This window comes from Megascapheus bottae, chromosome 8 (assembly GCF_031878675.1).
Source record: "Megascapheus bottae isolate mThoBot1 chromosome 8, mThoBot2.hap1, whole genome shotgun sequence".
Classification (NCBI taxonomy): domain Eukaryota; kingdom Metazoa; phylum Chordata; class Mammalia; order Rodentia; family Geomyidae; genus Megascapheus; species Megascapheus bottae.
In genome coordinates, this window is record NC_143516.1 from 55,762,601 (window position 1) to 55,785,967 (window position 23,367).

Consider the following 23,367-nt stretch of genomic DNA (forward strand, 5'->3'; position numbering starts at 1 on the left):
TTGTGTTGAGTATATTTATTTTGTTTTGGAGATGAATGCTCTCTTTGAAGGGGATATTTCAGCTGATAACTTCTAATCAAAAATGGACTCATCTTCCTGAACAAGATCCGAAGGTGTTTTCTTCCTTTCTGGCAAAATAAAATCAGCATGTCCTGGTGAAAGCTTAGGGAAAGTGAAATTGATGTATTTTTGGAACGCTTCTCTAGTTTCCTCTAACTCCTCCTCCAGGAAATTCTTCCAGTTGGTCATGATCCCCAATTGCTTGGCAACTGACAGCAGCTCATCCTGGGTGTTCACCAGCTTATCCTTCACAGTGCCAAGCAAGGCCTGGTGTGTCTTCTCGGCTTCCTGCAGCACCTCCTGTGCCTCTTCTTGCTTCTGCTTTTGAGCCATGCCATAGTACACATTCATTTCATGTTCCTTGGCCTTCATCAACCGGCCCATGCTCTCCTTTTGGTCTTTCATAGCTGTTGCACCAGTGGTCAGGAACTCCTCCATGGCCTTGCTAGAAAACATCATACAAATGGATAAATTAGTCCATCATTTTGCCTTCACAAAAGATAAACCATCATGTTGTTAGGTCCATCCTAAGTAAACAGGTTAGTACAGATCAAATGTTTAGATAGCATTAGCTATTAACACCCAATTAGAAAGGATGTCCTCGTTGAGTGCTGTAGCTCACATCTAGCTATTTAGGAGGCTGAGATCTGTGGCTTGAGGTTCGAAGCCAGCCTGGCCAGAAAAGTCCATGAGACTCATATCTCCAATATACTACTCAGAAAAAACCAAGTGGCAGTGTGGTTCAAGTGATAGAGTGCTAGCCTTGAGCAAAAAGATACTTAGGGAGAGAGCCTAGGCTCTGAGTTCAAGTCCCAGGACTAGCCAAAAAAAAAAAAAGTATTTCCTGGGACAAGGAAGCTGCCCAGGGAAAGGTCATTAGTCCAATGTGTCATGGCAACTTTGGGCTCTGAGGCTACCGAGTCAGAAAAATCGTAAGTGAATTATGTTTAACCATAAAGAGTCCAGGCACTAGTGGTTCACATCTGAAATTCAAGCTACTCAAGAGGCTTAGCTCTAAGGACCATGGTTAGAAGCCAGTCTGGGAAGGTAAGTCCATGAAACTCTCATCTTCAATGAAACCCCAAACCCAGTATACAAGTCTCACTTTCTCTGGTTCTTTCATCATGACTTTTAAGCCTGCCCCACTTCTGGTCTTGAAGCAAATATCATTGGTCTTTAGTTTCTTTGGTTTTCCTACCAGTTAGGATATACACCATTCACAGCAAGGACTGGTGTTTATTGAGCATTTGCTGTGTCAAAAAGCATGGAAAAGCCATTTCAATAGTTGATTTGACCTCTGTTCTTTTTCTTTTTCTTTCTTTCTTTCTTTTTTTAATTTGGCAGGCCTAGGGTTTGAACTCATAGATAGGCAGATATTTTATCACTTAGCAATGCCTCCATTTTTTTTTGCTTTTATTTTTCAAATAGGTTTACTGAGCTTTTTGCCTGGGGCTAGCCTCAGATCATACATATACAATTCCACATAGCTGGGATTGCAGGCATTGATCATAAAGTCCAGCTTATTTGTTGAGAAGGGGTGTGGCTAAATTTTGGTTCAAATTGCAATCCTTCTGAGTAGCTGGGATTACAGGTATGAGCCAGTGTTCCAGTCTCTCTTTTGGACTTCTTCAGCACTCTTTCTCATTATGTTTGGAAGGCTGTTGAAATGGTTAGAAGATATATTGCTCATAAGTTTAAAGAAAAAATATCTGGGTGTTTCTTCCAACCTACCTGTTAAATATAATTTTCACTTCCTTATATATGTGCTAACACAGCATGTTTTTCTTAATAACCCCTTTTCTATATGCACCAATAAAAACACTAGCTTCAAAGATAGTAAGAACCAACAGGGCATTTTTCTCATTAGCAATTCCTAAGCTATGGTGAAATGCATTCCCAAACTCATTAGTACATAAAATGGAGCCAAAGTGAGCAGAGCAAATCATTTGCCTGGATAGCCCATAATAGGCTATTCATCCATTTCCATGTGAACATCAGGACTGTTATATGACTATGTCTATTTCAGATATAGTCATTGTGCTCCCAAAGATGAGAACGCAATACGTTTTCCTAATGTATTCAGATCTTTAACTGGGGATTCTGGGGAGCCATGGCTCCAGGGCTGGTTGGAGGACCAGTGGGCTACTCAGGCAGGAATTACAGAAGTGATAGGTGTAGAGGCCAGGCCAAGATTCCAGTCTTCTGCATCCTAAGAGTTACTAGAACTCTTGCACTTTGCTGGCCCTGTTATTACGCATCTCTGCTCTTTCTGTTCTGTTTCCTCTCTCACAAATGGGACTTCCATTTCCTAGCACTCAACCCAAGACTAATTTCCTCAAAGAATAAATCACCCAAAACCCCTACCTTGCCATAGACCCCATCTAGGCTTTGCTTAATATTTCAGGACTTTGAACTCCCCTAGTGCCCTAGTGTTATTTGTAGCAGGGTGTACTCAACCTTATTCCAGAAAGGCGACCCTACTTTGGTTACTTCACATAAAGTTGAGGAAGGGCCTGATTACTTTCCTTTTTCTTTTTCTTTGTAACCCAGGCTGGCTTCCAGGCTTCTTCTTCCTCCCTCAGCCTTCCTGGCATTGGGATGACAGGTGTACAGTACCAGGCAAGATCGTGATTTCTCTGTGGCAGAGTTCAGTGCTGCCACACAGAAGACACTTAACAATCTCTAGTGAAGTGGCCCAGTGCTCTAGATAACTCACATAACTTCCTATAGGGCAGCAGAGGATAATAGAAGGTCTCAAGCTTTGGCATCATAAAGGCCAGGATCCAAATTAAACCCTGTCACCTCCTATCCAGCTAACCTTGGTCAGTTTGCTTCATTTCTCTCTAAGACTCTGGGTCTTAATCTTCATATAGACAGGAGGTTAGAAAAGGCTTATACAAAGGTTATACGAAAGACTCTGTGGGTACTGGGTATTGAATAAAAGGTAGTTGTCATTAGGAATTACAGCCGTGGCCATGAAAATTCCTGAGCAGCTGCTTTATTCATGTCTTGCCTTGGGCTATAAAACAATGAAACCTTTTCCGAGTGGGGATATTTAAATTTTTTTAACTTAAGGGTCTAATATTTTCTGGACCATCTCTTTAGATTCTTATCATCTTACTCCACGTATTTCAGAAATCTCTCGTAAGTAACTGTTCTGAATTCCTGTCTTAGATGAACACTGGTAGCTAAACAAAGGCTCTCCAGTAGAATTTTAATCAGAGGTTTCCCTGAATAAATTACCCTCTGCAAATGTTAGAAAACAAAAGAAAAAAATCCTTGGAGTGTATCAATGTCTGGAAACGAAATCTGGTATGTGGTCGAGCTCAACTGATCACATACTGGACCTTGTTCAGTAAATACAAGGAAGGTTGATCATATGCCAGGGCTTGAGAAACATCACTGGACAAAACAGACATTCTAATCAGGCATATTCAAACAAAAACATGTCAGTTCCCTAAGCTTTATTTATTACCTCCAAGATGCACACCGAAAGGCTTTCAATTAAGCATCCCAGAGGAAAGGACCAGAATAGGGACAATAGAAGAAGCTCACAGGTATGAGTGAGGAGTGGACTCAGAGGCGGGGGCTGGGGGAGGGAGGTGTAGGGAGAAGGAAAAGGAGGAAGGGAGGAGGATTTCCCTTTCTCTACACGACTGTTGATGGAAAATGATTTAACCTAAACACCCACCTCCCACCTCACAGCCATAGCTTAGAACTGTCCTTGCTCCTGGCCCTGCTGAATCATCTCCTCTCCCTTTACTCCTGGAAAAATGCACCAACAGTCTTGGAAGAGAACTTGAGACCGAGGCCACATCTGATACTGATACCCCTGATAAACTGCTGAGACCTTGAAACTCCTCAGTCAAAATAACATTGCTTACCTACCCCACTTACTGTCTTATCTCACCCGTTTTTCACTTTTTCTGCCTAATATTTAAAGAGATTCTAGTTGTAAGAGGGATGGGCCATTTCCCCTTTGGCTGGGCTGGAGGAGACGAGGTCATCCTCTCAGGCTACATTCCTGAAGGAAACCTGTGAGTCTGTTGAGTTCACTTTCTGCCCTTTCTTTATTCTGGCCCCCTCATGACTTACAACTGCTATTTCCCAGGACTCTGCTTCCTCCAGATACATCCTTTTGCCTTTCTTTCCTCCACACACAGTGATTATTCTCTAGGCCGAAGGGGGAGGGTTGCCCTGAAATTGCCTCTATCATGGCCCTCATCTCTTCCACACAGTTCTAAAGAGAAATAGTTTTACTTGTTAATTATCTACACTTGAATATGTCTGTTGAGTCAGACAGCAAAGAGAAAGGGACAAGGGACAATCAGAAGGCCAACAAGGAGGTCTCTATGCCAGTCCTGCTGCTACAGCTCAGGAGCCATGAGCAAATCACGTAACATCTGGAAACAGTGGTTTTCTCTTGCTTCAGACAAACTCGGGGACTAATGACTTTTGTAAAGGAAGTTGTGATTATGAGCTTTTTTGTGTCTATGAATACTGAGAAGAGTATGAAGAGTGTGACCCTGTTATGCAAAATGACTGAGTGTGGGAGGCAGTTGGCAGGAGAAAGCAAGGAGTCAGGACATGCAAGTTTTGTTCTATACTTTCCCATGAAGTCAGCCTTTTAGACAACATAGATTCATTTGTAATGATACTAATATGAAGAAGTAACACATCTATAGTAGAGTATGAGCGAGGCTAGGGAAAGGGGCTTCTTGATTCCTTTTATCCTCAGATACAGAATGAAAAACAGCGTGTTTAGGAGAATAGTTACCTCTTGAGAAGAGGGCTGAGGGGAAATGACTGAGAAAGACCATATAGAACTTCAGAAATAATGACAAATATCAATCCCTTTTGTTAGGTTCTTCTACATAATAAATACTTCACTACTTTCCTTTGAAACACACACACATACACGCACGCACACACACACACACACACACACACACACACATACTCACTCCAATACATGTTAGATATGTTTCAAAAAATGTGAACAACAGCTGGATATAGTAGTGTATTCCTATAATCCAAGTTTCAGTAGACAGAAACAGGAGGATCGTAAGTTGATACCAGCCTGAGAAAAGTTAGGTAAAACCAAAGTAACACTGAGGGGAGGAACGGGAAGGAGAAAAATAGGAGAGAATGATGGAGGGGTGACATTGATCAAGATGCATTTTACTCATAGTCTAACCTATGGAATTGTTATCTCTCCATATAACTACATAATCATAAAGTTGGAAAAATAGCTGGGCTCTGGTAGTTCATGTGTGATGTAGTTCAGGAGGCTGAGAACTGAGAATAATGGTTTGAAGCCAGGCCAGGCTGGAAAGTCCATGAAACTTAACTCCAATTAACCAGGAAAAGGATGGAGGGAGCTATGGCTCAAGTGGTAGAACAATAGCCTTAAGCAAAAAGCTCAGGAACAGGGCTCAGGCCCTAGGTTCAAACCCAGACCTGGCATACACACACACACACACCCCTAAGAACAATCTCTAGTATTGAAGATAGATAGATAGGTAGATAGATAGATAGATAGATAGATAGATAGATAGATAGATAGATAGATAGATAGATAGACGGATGGACGGACAGGTGGTAAAAGCTAGGTCATGTCCACCTGTCCACCTTAACCTCTCCCTTTCCTCAGGAGGATTTTGATAGAGGCAGACACTAAGTTGCGCACAAATTCTGTGGAATACCATTTCTGTGCCAGTATTGCTTTGTGAGCGATGAGCCTTTCCTCTTCCCTAGCTTTCTTCACGGCCTCCATCTTCTCCCTGTGGCACTCCATCATGATTCTCTGGATTCTGTGGACCATACGCTGTTCAGCAGCTGAGTGCTCTCTCTGCATTTCTGCATCCATGTTTTTAAACATCTCCATTTTGGTTTTAGCTTCTATATCCTTTAGCAAAGGAAAAACTTAGTTTAGATGTGTTGGCATTGATGTTGGAAAAATGAACACTGAAGCTCAGCTGTAAACCATAACGGAAGGTGTGCCTGTTACCTGAGAAGCACTGAGAATCCTATGAAAGACTTTCATTAATATGCTATTAAACAAAATCTAAAGGACCAACTTATGTGGTATAAATAGATATGACATAGAGATTATATTGAAATGAAAACAGATGGGTAAAAGGATTTTTTGTTTTCATTTTACTGGTGAGGATGGGACCTAGGGCCTCCTTTATCTGGTATTGAGAGTGGGACTTGAACTCACGGCCTCACAGTCTTTCTTTTAAAAAAAAATTAAGTCAGTGTGGGGGAAGGGAAATGGGGACAAAAACATGAAAAGGGGTATCAATGTGTGTGAAGTAATGCACCTTCTGTCTGGCGGATATAACTGTAACTCCTCTATTAATTACAATGAAAATATTTTTAAAATTTTTGCTAGTTATTTGGAGATAAAGGCCTTGAATTTATCTACCCAGACTAGTTTTGGAATGACCCTCAGACGTCAGCCTTCTGAGTAGCTAGGACTACAGATATGAGCCACCAGTGCCAGAGCACAGAGGTTTTTAAAATTTTAATTGTCATACTATGATCACACACTGTTAGAAATATATCATAAAATTCTACTTCAGTAAGTCTGGTAAATTTCAGGTGTTATTTTGCCTCCCGAGTGCCTGCAGGATAGGAGGGACCCCGAGCTCTGGTGAAGACTGGAGTGGTCACTGCAGGTTTAAACACCTGCCTTCTAGACCTTGCCATTGTTCAGACATTGCATCTCTTTAGTGGTGGGACAGGAGCTCCAGTGGTGTGGAGTAGGAACACCTCATGATGGAACACAGAAAGAAAACAGACCAAGACCTGCAGAGAAGAGCCTCACAAACATTCCTAATGGAAAACCATGTTATCCTTTTAGAAATGCATACCTAACTCTACTGTGTGCCAGCACTGCTGGCCCAGATGTTACCTTGGAGGGCTTGTATCCTTGTTCCCAGAAGATTCACTGCAACTGGAAGAGAATGACCTAATTGTGGAATGGGTGTTGGGATAGAAATATATGCAAGAAAGAAATCTGTCCACAAGTATCAAGGGTTTCTTTTAAAGGTAGGTTTTTCTCTCTGTTTTAGTGTAGTATTATCAGGATTAGCGGACTAATTTTATTGATTTATTTTTTTGTAAAAACACAAACTGCTTGCTGTGTGGTGTTTTCCTGGCAAACAGGACCACCTGTGTGTGGTCCTCTCCTTTTTAAAAGCTCAGCCGCATGGAAGGGCAGGGCTGCTCTCTATCAGCCCAAAGGCGAACAGTAACACTGCTATTAAACTGACTCCTAGCTCCAGTCACTGAGTGCTGGTGACTCCATTGCTGAGGGATTCGGGGACCCCAAAATGGCTGGGATATTACATTAGGAAAGACATCAAGAAAACGTAACAAAAATAAGTCAGTTCACCTGGCAAGTCAGTGAAAAAACTATGGATGGAAACCAGGGTTCAAAAGTGTCCATTCTAAACCAGGTGCTGGTGGCTAACACCCGTAATCCTAGCTACTTAGGAGGATGAGATCTGAGGATTAGGGCTCAAAGCCGGCCCAGGCAGGAAAGTCTGTAAGACTCTGATCTCTAATTAACCACCTGAACACCAGAAATGGCACTGTAGCTCAAAGTGGGAGAAAAAGCTTGAGCGGAAAAAGCTTATGGGCAGAACCCAAGCTGTGAGTTCAAGACCCAAGACCAACAAACAAAAACAAAACAAAGCAAAAAAAAAAAAAACCATCATGTGCCACTGGCTCATGCCTGTAATCTTAGCTATTCAGAAGGCTGAGGTCTGAGGATTACAGTTCAAAGCCAGCCTAGGCATGAAAGTCCAATTAACCACCAGAAAACCAGAAATAGTGCTGTGGCTCAAGTGGTAGAGTGCTAGCCTTGAGCTGAAAAGCCCAGAGACAAAGCCAAGGCCCAGAGTTCAAGCCCCACTATCAACCAAAAAAAAAAAATATCCACCCAAACTATCAGTTCTTTCCTCCATCACTGGCTGAAATACTCAGTCTTTCAGGAGATTCATTCATCAATTTAATTTCATTCTGAAACCCCAGATGCAATCTTAAGATAATTATATAAACACATGTATATATATATATATGTATATATACATATATTAGGCCTCTTTTCTTTCCCCCCTCCCTCCTCTTTTTCTGCCCTCCCTCCCTCCCTCCCTCCTTCTTTCTCCCCCTGCTTCCCTTCCTATCCCTTCTCCCTTCCTCTTTCCCTTTTCCCCTCCCTTCTTCCTTTCCTTCTCCTCTCCTCCCTCCCAACCTCCATTCCTTCCTTGCTGCAGAATCTTCTTCAAATGACATCTTACCCAGAGCAGAAAGGAATAAAAAACAGAATTCTCCTGCCTAAAAATTCCCTAACTCTCACTAGCCTCTTGCTGGGAATCTGCTTTATTCTCATAATTCCAAGTTGCTCTCCGGGCCCACTAGCCACCTTCCCCTGGAGACCCCTCCGGTTCTCAGGAAAACTTCACCCCTGACCTTATCTGAAAGTGCAGGACTGTCACCTCTACCATAAAACCCCAAACAAGATTGTTTGCACTGTTCATCCCAAACAGGACAGGTCAGACAATAAATCCCCAGCTGGACAGGACAACGAATTGTGGAATGTATAAAAATGTAAAACTCCCCACATGACCCACTCCTTGGTTTTCCAACGCTGCTTGGTGTTCCGCGGAGTCCCTCTGCAGCCATGATTAATGACTGTCCTGGTCTGCTGAGGTCTCTGCCTTCTTTCTTTTCATCCACTTGATCTTTCCTAACACCTCTTTCTTTGTGGAGGCCCAGGACCCAGAGTCATTTTCTGTGCCCAGAGAACATCTTTATCTGAAGCTCCAGGCCAAGAGCACCCAGATTTCAAGGGGAATTGAACTTCACTTCGGGCTTTTAGAAATTACTTACACAATTTAAGTAGTTATTATGAGGGCAAGAGTTGTGACTCACTAACAGAATACTTACCTATGAGTCCCTGAATTCGATTCTCTGCAATAACCCATAGGCTTCAGATTGTTTTCAAATTCTCACTCTGATTACCCCAATGGTAAAATCTTTTTTTTTTTTTGCCAGTCCTGGACCTTGAACTCAGGGCCTGGGCACTGTCCTTGGGCATTCTCAAGGCTAGAGCTCTACCACTTGAGCCACAGCACCATTTCTGGCTTTTTTTCCTATGTATGTGGTACCGAGGAATTGAACCTAGGTCTTTGTGCATGCTAGGCATGCACTCTACCACTAGGCTAAACTCCTGGCCCCCGCCAACGGTAAAAACTTTCAAAAATGAAATAGGCAACAGAAGAAATTAAGTCTAGGAATCTCTCTAAAAGAGACTTCATATGGAAATAAGAATGGCCAATAGACACATGAAGAAAGGTTCCACATCTCTGGCCATAAAGGAATTGCAAATCAAAAAAACTTTGAGATTCCACCTCATCCCAGTTAGAATGGCCATGATCAAGAAATATACTAACAACAGATGCTGGTGGGGATGTGGTCAGAAGGGATCACTACTACACTGTTGGTGGGAGTGCAAACTTGTTTGACCACTCTGGAAAGCAGTATGGCGATTCCTCAAAAGACTAAACGTAGAGCTCCCCTAATGACCCAGCAATCCCACTCCTGGGAATTTACCCAAATGACCACAAAGAAGCTACCAGCACAAGTTCACTGCAATATTATCTACCGTAGCTAAAATATGGAACCAACCCAGTTGCCCATCTGTAGATGACTGTATTAAGAAAATGTGGTGTATTCCTCAGTACCACATACATAGAAAAGGCCTGATGTGGTGCTGTGGCACTAGTGGTAGAGCACTAGTCTTGAGACAGTCCAAGGATGGTGCTCAGGTCCTGAGCTAAAAAGCCCAGGACTGGCAAAAAAAAAAAGATATATATATATTATATACATTATATATATATATTATATGTTTCCATCAGAAAGAATGACATTGCCAGCAGCACCCTCCTCACTATTTCTAACATTTGCTTCACACAAAAAGAATAATGAAATATCTAGATATTTCTTAACAATCTAGATTCAGTAAAGAAGTAAGCATTGCTGCCTCATGGAACTTAGTCGCTCTTTTTTTTCATATATTTTTCTTGTAATTAATAGAAGGGTTACATTATATTCACCAGATAGAAGATGCATTACTTCACATACATTGATACCCTTTCTCATGTCTTGGTCCCTATTTCCCTCCCTCACCCCCGCCCCTCATCTTGTTTTCCCCCCTTCCCTATCCTATTGCAAATAACCAAATAAGCATATATATATATATATATATATATATATACAATATATCAGACACCAAGGTGAAATACTGTAACAGTACGAGATAACTAAGGGACAGCAAAAGAGATGAGAGATAACATAGTACATTAAGGACAACAATCACTCATTATATGGCTTTTGTTTCTATATCCTGGAGGTCCTTTCATTTAGCGTCGTACTATATGGCCTTATGTATATAGGTTTTGTTCTATTGTAAATCTCTGCTAGAAGAGCCCAAGGTTTCTACTGATTAGGACAATGAGGAAACCTTTGAGCCTATGGAACTTAGTAGCTCTTTGATGCAACTTCAGTGCCTTTCTCTTAGCCTCTGCAAGACACCTTGGCAATGTGGCTTGGCTCATGCCTACAATACTATCTACTGATGAAGCTGAGACCTAAGGATCACAGTTCCAAGCCAGCTTGAACAGGAAAGCTTATGAGACTCTTATCTCCAATTAGCCTTTCAAAAGCTGGAAGGAGTGCTACTGATCAACTGGTAGAACACCACTCGAGTGAAAAAACTAACACTCTGAGTTCAAGACTTTTATTGGCACAAACAAACTCCTAGACTTTGCAAATTATTAATTTTGCTCTAATTCCCTTTGACAACTTAGGTACTTACTTTTCTTTACTAACTTAAGTAATTTAAGATAACAAATTTTTGTTAAAACAATAATAAAACCTGTAAATCTTTTTGATGTTTCTCTTCCAAAACCAGAATTTCGAATTTGTGTCTAGAATCTGCATCTTCTAGTGCTTTCTCCACTGCTTGTTTTTGGAGTTCACTGGCCTTTGGGGGGAAAAAACACAACAGAGTTCATTTAATCACGATAAACACAGGAAAACTTGTCACCTGGCTATATTGCTATTCATGTTTATTACCATAATGGCAGCAACTAACACAGGTGCTCATCTGATTCCCCTTCTACCCCCTCAGCAGGCAGGATCTTTTAGCCAGAGATGCCCAGCACAACTGCTTTCCTTGGCTAACTCCTGTATCAGGAGCTGTGGACAAACAGGGCATCACTGTTCAGTTGTTGTCTTCTCTCTGGCACATTAGTTAATGTATGCTCATCATAATCTGGAAAACAGATTAAGTGAACTGATGTGCAAAACTAGAAGGGGTTGAGAGAGAAGCTGAGTACCATCTGGTGGCTCAGAAAGAAGTTCTGCTATTTATTTGAAGAGAATACTTAGAATGGGAGATATGCTTACGTTTAAACTGGAGGCTGTCCAGAATGTCCCCTTACGGTGGGAAGAATAAGTAGTTCATGGCTCATAATAAATTGAAACTTTATTAAAATAAAGATAGATGACTCAAGCCAGGAACTGGTGGCTCAGGCCTGTAATCCTAACTACTCAGGAGGTTGAGATCAGAGGTCATGGTTCAAAGCCAGCCCGAGCGGGAAAATCCATGAGACCATTATCTTCAGTTAACCACCGGAAAATCAAAAGTGGGTCCTGTGGCTCAAAGGGATAGAGATCTAGCCTTGGGCAAAAGAGCCCAGGGATAGTGCCTACGCTTTATATTCAAGCCCCATAACCACCACCACCACCACCACCACCACCAACAACAACAACAAAAAAAAACCCTCAAATTTTGCAGTAGACTATTTTGTATGTTGAAAATATATATTTACTAAGCTTTTGCTAGTATTAATATTGGGCAATTACAATACTATTTTCTGTAATCTATTTTTATGAAGAAATAAAAAATATTCTCAGTACTGTGGCTTGTCCTGCCCTGCAAGTATTTTAATTCCCCCCCCCCTCGGGTTTGAATTGAGGGTCTTGTTTTACCACTTAAGCTGTACTGTCAGCCCTTTTGTTGCTTTGGTTATTTTACTGGTATTGCCTCATGTTCTTTTACTCAGGCGAACATTAGCCATGATCTTCCTTCTTACAGTGAGTACAGGTGCCCCTGACATTTATCACCTGGCTTATTGAGATGGGGCCTGCCTTCCTGCCTGCCTGCCTTCCTTCCTGCCTTCCTTCTTTCCTTTTTTGGTAGTTACTAGGGTTTGAATTCAGTTTCACAGCTAAGTATACAAGTGCTCTACTGCTTTGATTCTCTCTCCTTTCTCCTCTCTCTCTCTCCCTCCCCCTCAGATAGGATCTCCCTTTTTGCCCAGGCTGGCATGGACTGTGATCCTCTAATTATGCCTCCTGCAAGTACACACCACCATCCCCCAGCTATTAGTTGAGATCAGGCCTTACAATCTTTTGCCTGGTTGTCTTCAAATATGCTGCCCTGGCTCTGGTCTTTGAAGTGATATGCTTAATTGATCTGCTCTAGACTCCCAAGTAGCTGGGACTGCAGCTGTTCACTACCATACCAGCAGTATGAAGGATGGAGACAGATGATGCAAAGAGAATTAGACCATGATAAACCAGGCATCTTGTACAGATGTATTCCATACTGCACACAAAGATGCCATTAATTTATGTTACATAGGTCATGATAAACCACTTACAACACAGATGCTCTTTTCCTATTTAAGTTGTAACTGAATGAGAATCAGGAAAACAGAAATCAACTACAGAAAGCATAGTCTAAAAGGATACTCCTGATGGAGGCCCACTCCTTACTGAGTACTTGCTGTGTGCCAGGCACCAGTTTCACTGAGCCATTGCAAGAATCCTAAAAGGGCATCATTGTGACCCTTTCATGGTTGAAGAAGGTAAGACTGAAGAGCTTTAAGACCTTGCCCTAGATCCCACAGCTAGCCAAGACTCAGACAGTTCTTTTCTTTTCTTTTCTGTCAGTTGTGGAACTTGAACTCTGGGCCTGGGTGTTATCCTTAACCTCTTCAGCTCAAGACCACCACCCTACCCCTTGAGCCACAGCACCACTTCTGGTTTCCGGGTGGTTAATTGGAAATAAAGGTCTCACGGACTTGACTTTAGTGCCCGAGTTGGCTTTGAACCAAGATACTCCTGAATAGCTAGGATTACAGGAATGAGCCACCATGCCCAGCTTTTCAGTCAGTTCTGTCAGACTCTGTAGCTTATGCTCTTTCCTACGATAGGGTGTTTATTGTTTCAACACAAATCCAGAGTGAAGAAACTGTCAAAAGATGTTCTTCAGGTTGTTTTTTAAACTTTTTACCTGATCCCATACTTTAGCTTCTGCTCTTGCAATTTTTTCTTTGAGTTTTTCCTCCCGAAACTGGTCTTCATGCTTTAGAATATTTGCCCCAATAGCTGTGTGTTTGGAGAGAAATAATCACAAATCTAATTATTATTTTTTTATTAGTCCTGGGGCTTGAATTCAGGGCCTGGGCACTGTCCTTGGGCTTTCTAAAAGCTAGCACTCTGCAACCTGAACCACAGCACCACTTTTGGGTTTTTCTGTGTATGTGGTACTAAGGAATCAAACTCAGGGCTTCATGCATGCTAGGCAAGCACTCTACCACTAGGCCATACTCCTAGCTCCAAATCTAATTATTTTAAAATAACTTGTAGTTCTTTTTTACCTTGAACTTCACACGCTAAACAACACATTCTACCACTGAGCTACAAACCCAGTCAGTACATTTTTCTCTAAAAACATCCATCAGAGGGGCCGGGAGTTTGGCCTAGTGGTAGAGTGCTTGCCTAGCATGCACGAAGACCCGGGTTCAATTCCTCGGTACCACATACATAGAAAAAAGCCAGAAATGGTGCTGAGGCTCAAGTGGTAGAGCTCTAACCTTGAGAAAGTAAGGACAGTGCTCAGGCCCTGAGCTCAAGCCCATGACTGGCAAAAAAAAAAAAAAAAAAAAAAATCCATCAGAAGAGAAAATTTCTCCCTAACTGAGCTGAAGCAATGAATCAGGCAGCACTGTTAGGCTCTTACTGTACTCAGTCCAGACAGCAGGCAACTTGGGTAGTTACATGAAATAAATACCCTGCAGAAAATGGACTTTTTGTGAACTCAAGGTAGAAGGACAAGACCTCAGAGATATTAGCACATCATCTAACTCCTTTCTTCTTACTCTTTTCAGTGCTGGAGCCTTCTGCTTCAAGAGCGAAACCCAAATGTCTTCTTTAACACATTATGAATATACTTCCTCTAACGTGTAGATTTTCATGAGTTTTATTAGCTATGAGATTGAGCTCAGGGCTAGTTTACTGTTTCTGTTAGTGTTCTAATTGGATTTTTAAATAATAAGAACCCATAATAATACCCTTTCTAGTCAGATAAGGTAATAAGTTTACAAAGTTAGAGGAGATAAGCAGGGGAAGAGCTGGACCTGATACCAAGAACTGAGTGCTTAGAGCTGGCTAGTCATTGTTTTGCCCATTTTCATCTGAGTAATTGTGGGAGGTGGCTTATAATTGTGAGAAACAAACCTTTTGTGTATTGAAATTACAGTGATTTTCACTCTAAAATCTTATCATACTTATTCTTCATTCCTCACATCTTTACTCATTAAATTACTATGTAATTATGCTTTGACTTATTTTTGCATTATATGTATATATGCATATAAGTATGCTATTTATGTTTCTACTTTCATCATTAGCTACTATTTAGAAGCTATATTCTTTCATTTATTTATTATTATTTAGAACATTTTCCTCTCCTCTACATATGGAAAGTCTCAAGTAAAGGCCAAGAGTAAAAGAACTCACATTTACTATGATGTTCTAGCTTGGTATAATAGACACAGATATTTCATTAAAGCTTCATAACAACCAGCATATTGTTATTAACATATAAGGAAATGGAGTGAGAGGCTAAATATCCTACCTAACTGGTAAGTGAAGAAGCTTAACTCCAGCACAGACCCTTCCATATCAGAAGTCCTGTAGGGACAAGCAACTTGGGATAAGGAAAAGCTTATAAAAGTCCATATAACAAAATTTTTTTGGTCAGTCATGGGACTCGAACTCTGGGCCTGGGCACTATCCTTGAGCTTTTCTGCTCAAGATTATCACCCTACCATTTGAGCCACAGTGTCACTTCTGGTTTTCTGGTGGTTAACTGATTAGTCTCATGGACTTTCGTACCCAGGCTGGCTTTGAGTTGCAATCCTCAGATCTCAGCCTCCTGAAGAGCTAGGATTACAGGCAAGAGCCCTGGCACCCAGCTCCATATAACAACTCATGTTACTGGAAGAGTAATATAAAATGCTATTAAATGTTAGGACAAAGGAAAAGAATTCAATCACTTACCCAGTATATCTTTGTGGGTGTAAAAGCGGGTCTTAAATGGCTTGTATTCATAGATCCGTTTGAAGGTGTCCCCAAAAGGGGCTGGTGGAACTATTTTATTACAAACAGCACAACAAACAAAATTTGTATAATCTGGATTCTTTATCATTGTTAGGTTTCAGCTTCTAATTTTAGTTAAAATAATCTTAGGATAATCAACGGTTTCAAGAGAAGCTAAAAGTTTAGAAAGCTGAAAGATGATTAGATCCTAAGAAAATGCAACAGGCTGGGAAGGAGGAAATGGTCATGATCAGGTAGAAGTTACGTGCCCAAGGTTCAAGAATGGTGCTAAAAACCTCTGTCATACGGCATGGGCATTGGATTTGGGCAGATTTAACTGTTTCTGGTCTTGCTAATATGCTAATTTCTTAGCAACTGTTGCTGGGTAAGACAGGCTTTGCTCATAAAAGCAACTTGAAATAATGGGGAAAAAGCAGCATGAGGCAGCCACTCATTTTTATGACAGTATTAGTCTGATGTAACTAATTACATGCCTTAAAGATAATACGAAGTTGTTTTCTTATCAAAACTTGCTTTAAGATCCAATCTGTCCATTTTGTCCATCTCAAGCAAATTTCCACAGAAAGATAGTTTTTAACGAGTTGGACTCTGTAAATACTGTAAACACTGTAACTGTCTTCCCTGACCATCCCTTTTTAAAAACAAACTGCTATTTTCCAAAACTTGGTTTCGCTTAGACTAAAGGTACTTTTACTAAAGGTCCAATCCTTTAGATAATTGTTTCAAAATTGTTTCAGTAATTAAGACCTGAACATCTCATATGAGGATAATGTGACTGCTTAATTTTGTCATAAACATTTATCATATAGGGAGGTATAGAAAGGCCAAAAATATCCTTAGACTTTGAAGCAAGGAGATCTACGTTTCTATCCTAATTTAGAATTTCTGTGAGCATGGGTAAATCTTTTCACTCTTAACCCACCATTATCTTAACCAGAAACAGACATGATCCAACCAGGCAAAATTGCATGTTCAAAATCTTATGACTGAATTTTATTTTGCTGGCAACATCCTTACTTGACAGAGAATGGATGGAAGCAATCAGTGCAGTCTGACAATCTCTGAAACGTTACACACACAAAGGTGTACTATAACCTGTTAACTACCCTGTAGAACGTTAACTAAGCATTTGTTCCTAAAATGCAATGTTACTCTTCTGTCACCTTACTTTTCACAACTAGTACCTGACAGTATCTTTTGCTGTCTTGGTTCCTTTACATGGATGTTATATGGCTTCAGGCTGGCTGCATCCCATGTAGTTTCTGTTGCTTGCCTGTGCCATGATAATAACCTTCAGACAGTTCACTGGATCAGTATTTCCCCTGACACCGAGTAGCAACTTATTTTGTTGAAGAGCAAAATAATTTCAAACAATGGCAATGTGACATCAAGTACCGAAGCTGAAAACAAAAGAACCTTAGATCTGCGACAACTATAATAAGGAAATACTATTTTATACTTATTGCCTCATGCATAATTCTAGTTGTTGTTGTGTGTGTTTCTTTCCAATACTGGGGTTTGAACTCAGGGCCTCACACATTCGTAACTTGCTTCACGGGCTGGCACTCTACAACTAGAGCTTTCTGCTGGTTATTTTGGAAATGGAATATAGTGGACTTTCCAGTGCAAATCAACTTTAAGCCACAATTCTCAGGATATCAGCCTCTTAAGTAGCGAGACTAGTTAAACTAGTTATTTAAAAACTAGAATTAATGCTGGTGCCAGTAGCTCACACTTGTAAACTTAGCTACTTAAGAGATCCTGAGAATTGTGGTTGGAAGGCAGCCTGAGCCTTCAAATTCACAAGGAAAGTTCATAAGACTCCATTTCCAAAACAATCAGCAAAAAGCTGTGCTGTAGGTGTGGCTCAGTGGTGGAATGCCAGCCTAGAAAGTAGAAGCCATGAATTCAAAGCCTAGTATCACCAAAACAACAACAAAAACAATACACAAAACAAAACCAGGAAACATTTGATAGTCAAATAAAAACATAGCCCAGGACACATGCCAGTGGTGGCTCTCAACTGTAATCTTAGCTATTTAAGAGGCTGAGTCTCAATGAGATTCTTATCTTCACTCAAAAACTGGAAGTGGTGCTGTGGCTCAAAGTGGTAGAGCACTAGCCTTTAGAAAAAGAGCTCAGGGACAGTGCACAGGCTCTGAATTCAAGACCTCCCCCCCTCACTACCACCAACAAAAACCAAATAAACAAACAAAAAAGCCCACCATAGCCCAGTACAATATACTTTAAGAAAAACTCACTATTTATACCATCCTTCCACTTCATTATTTTAGTAACTGAGGAAAGGTATCTTGCCAATTAAAATTCTGAACCAAAAATAGATGGACTAGAAATCAAAATACATGAGCCATCTATGGCTATAAAAATTATTTCAGAGCCAAATCAGTTCTTATTTTTCATACTTTAATGTTGACTCGAGGCTTTAAAATTATGATTTATTTACATATACAGGTTCTATGTCAGGTAGAAAATGAAAATTTCCTCCACAAACAACTACACAAAAAACCAACAACTAAATTTTCCTATCACTTGTGAAGACACAGGTTTAAAACATTAAAAACTCCGTGCAAATTTAATAGCACTAGATACTTTTATTTTGCAGAACACAACAATTAACAAGAATAACTTCTATCCTTAAGGCACTTTTACAAGAGGATGGGAATATTGGCAAAATCTGTGGGAAAAGAATGAGGTAACAACTGCTAAGTGTAATGGGACGTATTACTAGAGTGTACTGGGGGCCACCACATTTTACCATTTTATATGACACCAAATATGACTGTGCTCACTCACAACGCTTCCAGTGGAAGGTTTCTAAGGAAGCTCTATCTGCAGGAATCAGCACTTCAATCCCATTTAGACGTTTTCCTTCTCATATAACTATGTCCTTCACTGTCAATAGCTTCATAGAGGTCCTTCTTATTGTCTTGTGTTGCGTGTAGATAACCAAGGTAAGCCACACAAAGCGAAAGGGTCACCAATCCAAAAGCCATTACTGGTTTGTTCTGTCAAAAACAAACAAACAACAAAACAACAACAAAAAATTGTAAAGCCCCACTAAGACTAGAAATATGAAGAGATTAAAATAGCTCTTGTGTTCCTCCAGATATGCTGCCAACTCCTTACCACCACACTAGCAGTCCAAAAACAGTGTTTCTATTATAATCAAGCAATTCTAATTCAATTAGTTCAACTACTGATTATTTACAGATTACAGAGACTCTTGCTCGTGCTCTCTCCAGCCTCTCTCCAGCCTGGATATATTGGCCATCTACTCTCAGATGGGTAAAAGAAGAGAGATGAGCAAAAGAGCCATGGCTATTGCTCTGTGCTCAGCATCTTCAGTGGTATCTGTGTAACGGGGAGACGTTTCTTAACTTCTCTGTGCTCCAGTCTTCCCATTCGCAAACCCAATTTAGCGGACTAACAAGTGAGGATAAAGTACCCATGCTATTTTTCTTGCCCACAAATAACTGTCAAAGAGCCTCTCATAACCTAAATTAGGTACAGCGATAATAATAATGCATATACTCTTTTCTGGAAACCTGCTCTATTATTTTAAGAAGTTTAGTGATAATGCACCTTCTATCTGGCAAATATCATGTAACCCTTTTATCAATTACAATAAAAATATAAAAAAAGAATAAAAAAGAAGTTTAGTGATTGGAACAAATATTATGCAAAGTGATGTAACTTGAACAAGGGTGAAGATTAGGAGAGATTTAAATACAGAAAAGCTTCCAGGGAAGTGTTTTCTCTATTATAACCTGACCTTCAGCAGACACCCCATTTTAAATGATTGTGTTCCAACAAATTGCCCTTTCTTTAGGTTAATGGAAATGCATGACAGTGATATAAAGTCTTTTTTTCCTTTTTTTTCTTGGCAAGTCCTGGGGCTTGAACTCAGGGCCTGGGCACTGTACCTGAATTTCTTTTTGCTCAAGGTTAGCACTCTACCACTTGAACCAGAGGGCCACTCCAGCTTTTTTTTTTAATATATTTTTTATTGTAATTAATAGAAGGGTTACATGATATTTGCCAGATAAATGGTGCCTTAATTCCCACACATTGATACCCTTTCACATGTCATGGTCCCCATTTCCCTTCCCTCCTCCCCCACCCCTCATCTTGTTTTCCCCCATTCCCTATCCAGTTTCAGATAACCAAATACAATTATATCCGATATATCAGATAACAAAGTGAGATAGTGTAACAATATGAGATAACCAAGGGACAGTAGAAGTGATGAGAGATAACATAGTACCTTAAGAACAACAATCATTAATTATATGGCTTATGTTTACATCATATTTTAAATGACAAGTTTAACAAACAATTGTTCAAGGAGGAAATCTCTAATTACTGGGACTTAGTCTTTAGAACTTAATCAAAATTAAGCTAACGGTTTGTATGTCATAGAAACATATCAGTTTATGAAATGAAACATTATGATTATAGAGTCATAGGTTTTTTTGTCTATATAGTTATGTTTGTATTTCCATTACCATGTCCATTGCTTTGAGTATGCAGTTATGAGTCCTCGCTCTTGTACACTTTGGATTTAATAACCGCATATTAAGGATACCATGCACCTTTTGTTCCTTAGGTCCACTCCAGCTTTTTATGAGCAGTTTATTGGAGATAAAAGTCTTATGGGCTTTCTTGCCTGAGCTGGCTTCAAACAGCAAACAGTCTCCTGAGTAACTAGATTACAGTTGTGAGCCACAGCAGCTCCAAATAGTATTTTCTGCTTGTTTCATACCTGCTGACTTACAGTAGTTACCCAGTCTGGATTTAAGACCCAAGATCTAAGACCCAAGTCTGAAACCAAATCCTATATACATTTAGACTATGTTTTGTCTAAACATACATATGGATAAAATGTTTAATTTATAAATTAGGCACAGAAAGATATTAACAAAAAATAGAACATTTGGAACAAATGGCTGTAAGCACATAAGTGAATATGGTCTCATTCTCCAGAGAAGAAAAGATGCTAAGGTCATTGCTCATAGCAAAACTTCCGAAATGAAAGCACACAAGGATAAGTTCTATACTGCTATTTCAAAGCTTAATTGTAAAACAATGTCAAACCTATAGCAATGAAATATATTAGTTCAAAGTTTGTTAGCTTAGTTATATAAAATAACTTGCCTTAAAACAATTTATAATGACTACCATAACTAAAAATTTAAATGTTAGTTTCATAATTTCATTTTTGGTGGTGGTGGTGGTGGTGATCATAGGGGCTGAACTCAGAGCCTGGGCACTGTTCCTGAACCCTTTTGTTCAAAGCTAGCACTCTATTAGTTTGAGCCACAGAACCACTTATGGTTTTCTGGTGGTTAATTGGAGGTTTAGTGGACTTTCCTGTCCAGTCTAGCTTTTGAACTGCAATCCTCAGATCTAAACCTCTTGGGTAGCTATGATTACAAGTGTGAGCCATCAGCTCCCAGCTGATTTTATTTTAAACTGGAAGATATTTTTTTCAAAAAGAAATTCATTAAATCAAATATACTCATACAATATAAATGATCAGCTACTTCCACAACAGTATACAAACATGTATTTTACAATTTTTCATAGTGTTATGATATTGAAGTGGGGTAAACAAGTTGTTTTAATTTGTTCCAATTTTTAGTATTCCAATATTATTTGTAATGCCAGTATTATTCTATTGATTGGTGCTAACCCCTACCAAAAAGCCCTGTAGCCATACTTGCTAAACTTGGTTTGAATTTGTACTTGTCCTCAATCTATTTTGCTCTGTATGACCTATACTTGTAAGATGCTGACTGTAGAAAGTGACGCTGTGACTCAAGGACTCAAGGGGTAGAGCTGTAGCCTTGAGCTGAAAAGCTCAGGAACAGCGCCCAGGCCCAGAGTTCAAGCACCATGACTGACAAAAAAAAAAAAAAAAAAAGGACACTGGCTATATATTTCAGAAGGTAACGAGGCAGATCCTTTACCAGAAAAAGCCAGTATTGTTCTACTGTTTTTATGCAGCCACCGGGCTCTAGTGATTGAAGTGTCTGAAATTGCTTTGTCCCACTCCTACCCAAAGCCCTCCCCCACTAGCTTGTAGTGACTATAGTGGCCTATTTGCACCAGAAGCTCCCCCAACTCCAGGAGGCAACTCTTATTGTGCTACCAAATGGTTTCTGATCTGTTTCCTGCCTCGTTTCCCAGGTTCCCAAGAAATAAGCAAAACATTCAAACTAGGCAGGGAGGGAAATTCCTGTGATTTTCAAGGTTAAAGGGAGTCCCCAGAGACAGCCTTGCATGACATTCTGAGATCACGACTTCGGTAGTCATCCTGATGCATCAGCCATTTCTAGCTCAACAAAACATCTTTTCCATTCCGGATTATGACTAAAGTGGTCTCACTGTTCGCAAATCCAGACCCGTAACAGTATCAGCTGGATGCTGGTGGTTCATACCTGGAATTCTAGCTACTCATGAGTCTGAAATCTGAGGGTCAGGTTCAAAGCTAGCCTGGGTGGAAAACTTCTATGAGGCTCTTAATTTCCAATTAAGCACAAAAGGCAAGAAAGCAGAACTGTGGTTCGAGCCTTGAGCAAAAGAGCTCAGACAATGCTCTGGCCTTGAGTTCAAGCTCCAGGACCAGCATGAACACACCAAAAATTGTTTATGATATCACTTACACTGTAAAAATTAGTAAAGACTAGATTTCAGCCTGTAAGACTTACCAGCTTTTCATTTTGGTCTCCATTTCAGGAGACTTATTTACCTAATAGCACCTTATTAAACCATAAAATTACCTTCATATTAATACAATAAAAATATTAATTGCAGTTAATAAATGAATATGTAACCATTTTCATTATAACACCCAAATGCCTCAAAAATGTCTTAAATACATATTTATAGGTAAAGTGGCTTTTAACATTTTCATTTGTTTTTATTCAGAGAGGTCTTATTAGTCAACGTGTCTACAATAAGACCAAATACTACTGAAAAATAGGAGATATTTCTCATAGCCTGAGTCAAGTCATATCCTGTCTTTCTTACAGGTTTAATGAAGAGTTCTGGATTCACAGCTCGAAATAAGGTCGTTGTACGAACTCCTCTGAGCCCTGGGTTTGGAAAGTCTTTCTCTTTGGGTGGTTCCTTTTTAAATGATGGAGGCTCAGGTGCTGAAGACATCTTGACTGACAATGTTTTATTACCTGAAAACAAGATATTTTTCTTTCATTATTGTTTCTTTGATAAACCTTTTTTTAAAAAATGAAATCACTAATACTTTCTTCTTTTGAAATCTGGACAAGCACCCAAAGTAGATGTCAATTCTTACTATCTAAGTGATGTTTCAAATTTTATTTGGTAAATTATAATCTAAAAAAGAGAGACAAAAAACCCCAAATCAAACCAATAAATCACGAAGCTAAAAGAAGTCTACAGAATGGATTTCTGATACTAAACTAGTACAACATGAAGGATCGTCCCAGGGATAATCCCCATAGTCTCTGCCTTCCTCTGTGGGTTCACCCAAGCATCCACTGTCCAGAGCAGGAAAGGTAAATCAGTAGTTGTTCCTGCTTTCACCCTTGCTTATCAGTGACTCTCTGGAAAGATTATGTTCTGTAAACTCCTTAGTCTAAATATCCTTTCTCTTTCAGCTACTCTAAATCTGTCCAGTTAGAACCAAGTGTGTCTTTTGTTTTCTGGTTCTTCTAATTTGAAGCATTAACATTTTATATTTTTTCTCTTCCAGGTACCATCATTCCTGTCACCGAATGGTAAGGTGGGAAATAAGAAGTAGAGAAAGAAACCTTCCAA

The 23,367-nt window shown here is 39.9% G+C and overlaps 2 protein-coding genes across 8 annotated transcripts in view; both read right to left on the minus strand.

The window, feature by feature from the left end:
• Positions 1–15,898, minus strand: C8H6orf163 (chromosome 8 C6orf163 homolog). Its single transcript, XM_090338465.1, has 5 exons — positions 15,487–15,898; positions 13,436–13,530; positions 11,009–11,116; positions 5,766–5,968; positions 1–505 (listed from the first exon to the last, which is right to left on the minus strand). The coding sequence occupies exons 1-5, from the start codon at positions 15,632–15,634 to the stop codon at positions 73–75; spliced, it is 987 nt and encodes a 328-aa protein (XP_090194591.1). The 5' UTR covers positions 15,635–15,898; the 3' UTR covers positions 1–72.
• Positions 5,878–23,367, minus strand: part of Smim8 (small integral membrane protein 8) — a 27,454-nt gene continuing 9,964 nt past the window's right edge. For 5 of the 7 annotated variants that reach the window (XM_090338467.1, XM_090338469.1, XM_090338468.1 and 2 more), the window contains 2 exons: positions 22,600–22,757; positions 18,144–18,572 (listed from right to left, as the gene is read on the minus strand). In XM_090338467.1, coding sequence (XP_090194593.1) covers positions 18,414–18,572; positions 22,600–22,734 — 294 coding nt within the window. In that variant the 5' untranslated portion in view covers positions 22,735–22,757 and the 3' untranslated portion in view covers positions 18,144–18,413. Of the gene's footprint in view, positions 5,969–15,491; positions 15,577–16,730; positions 16,947–18,143; positions 18,573–22,599; positions 22,758–23,367 lie in introns of those variants that run through there. The other 2 variants (XR_016536487.1, XR_016536488.1) reach the window with 2 other exon arrangements.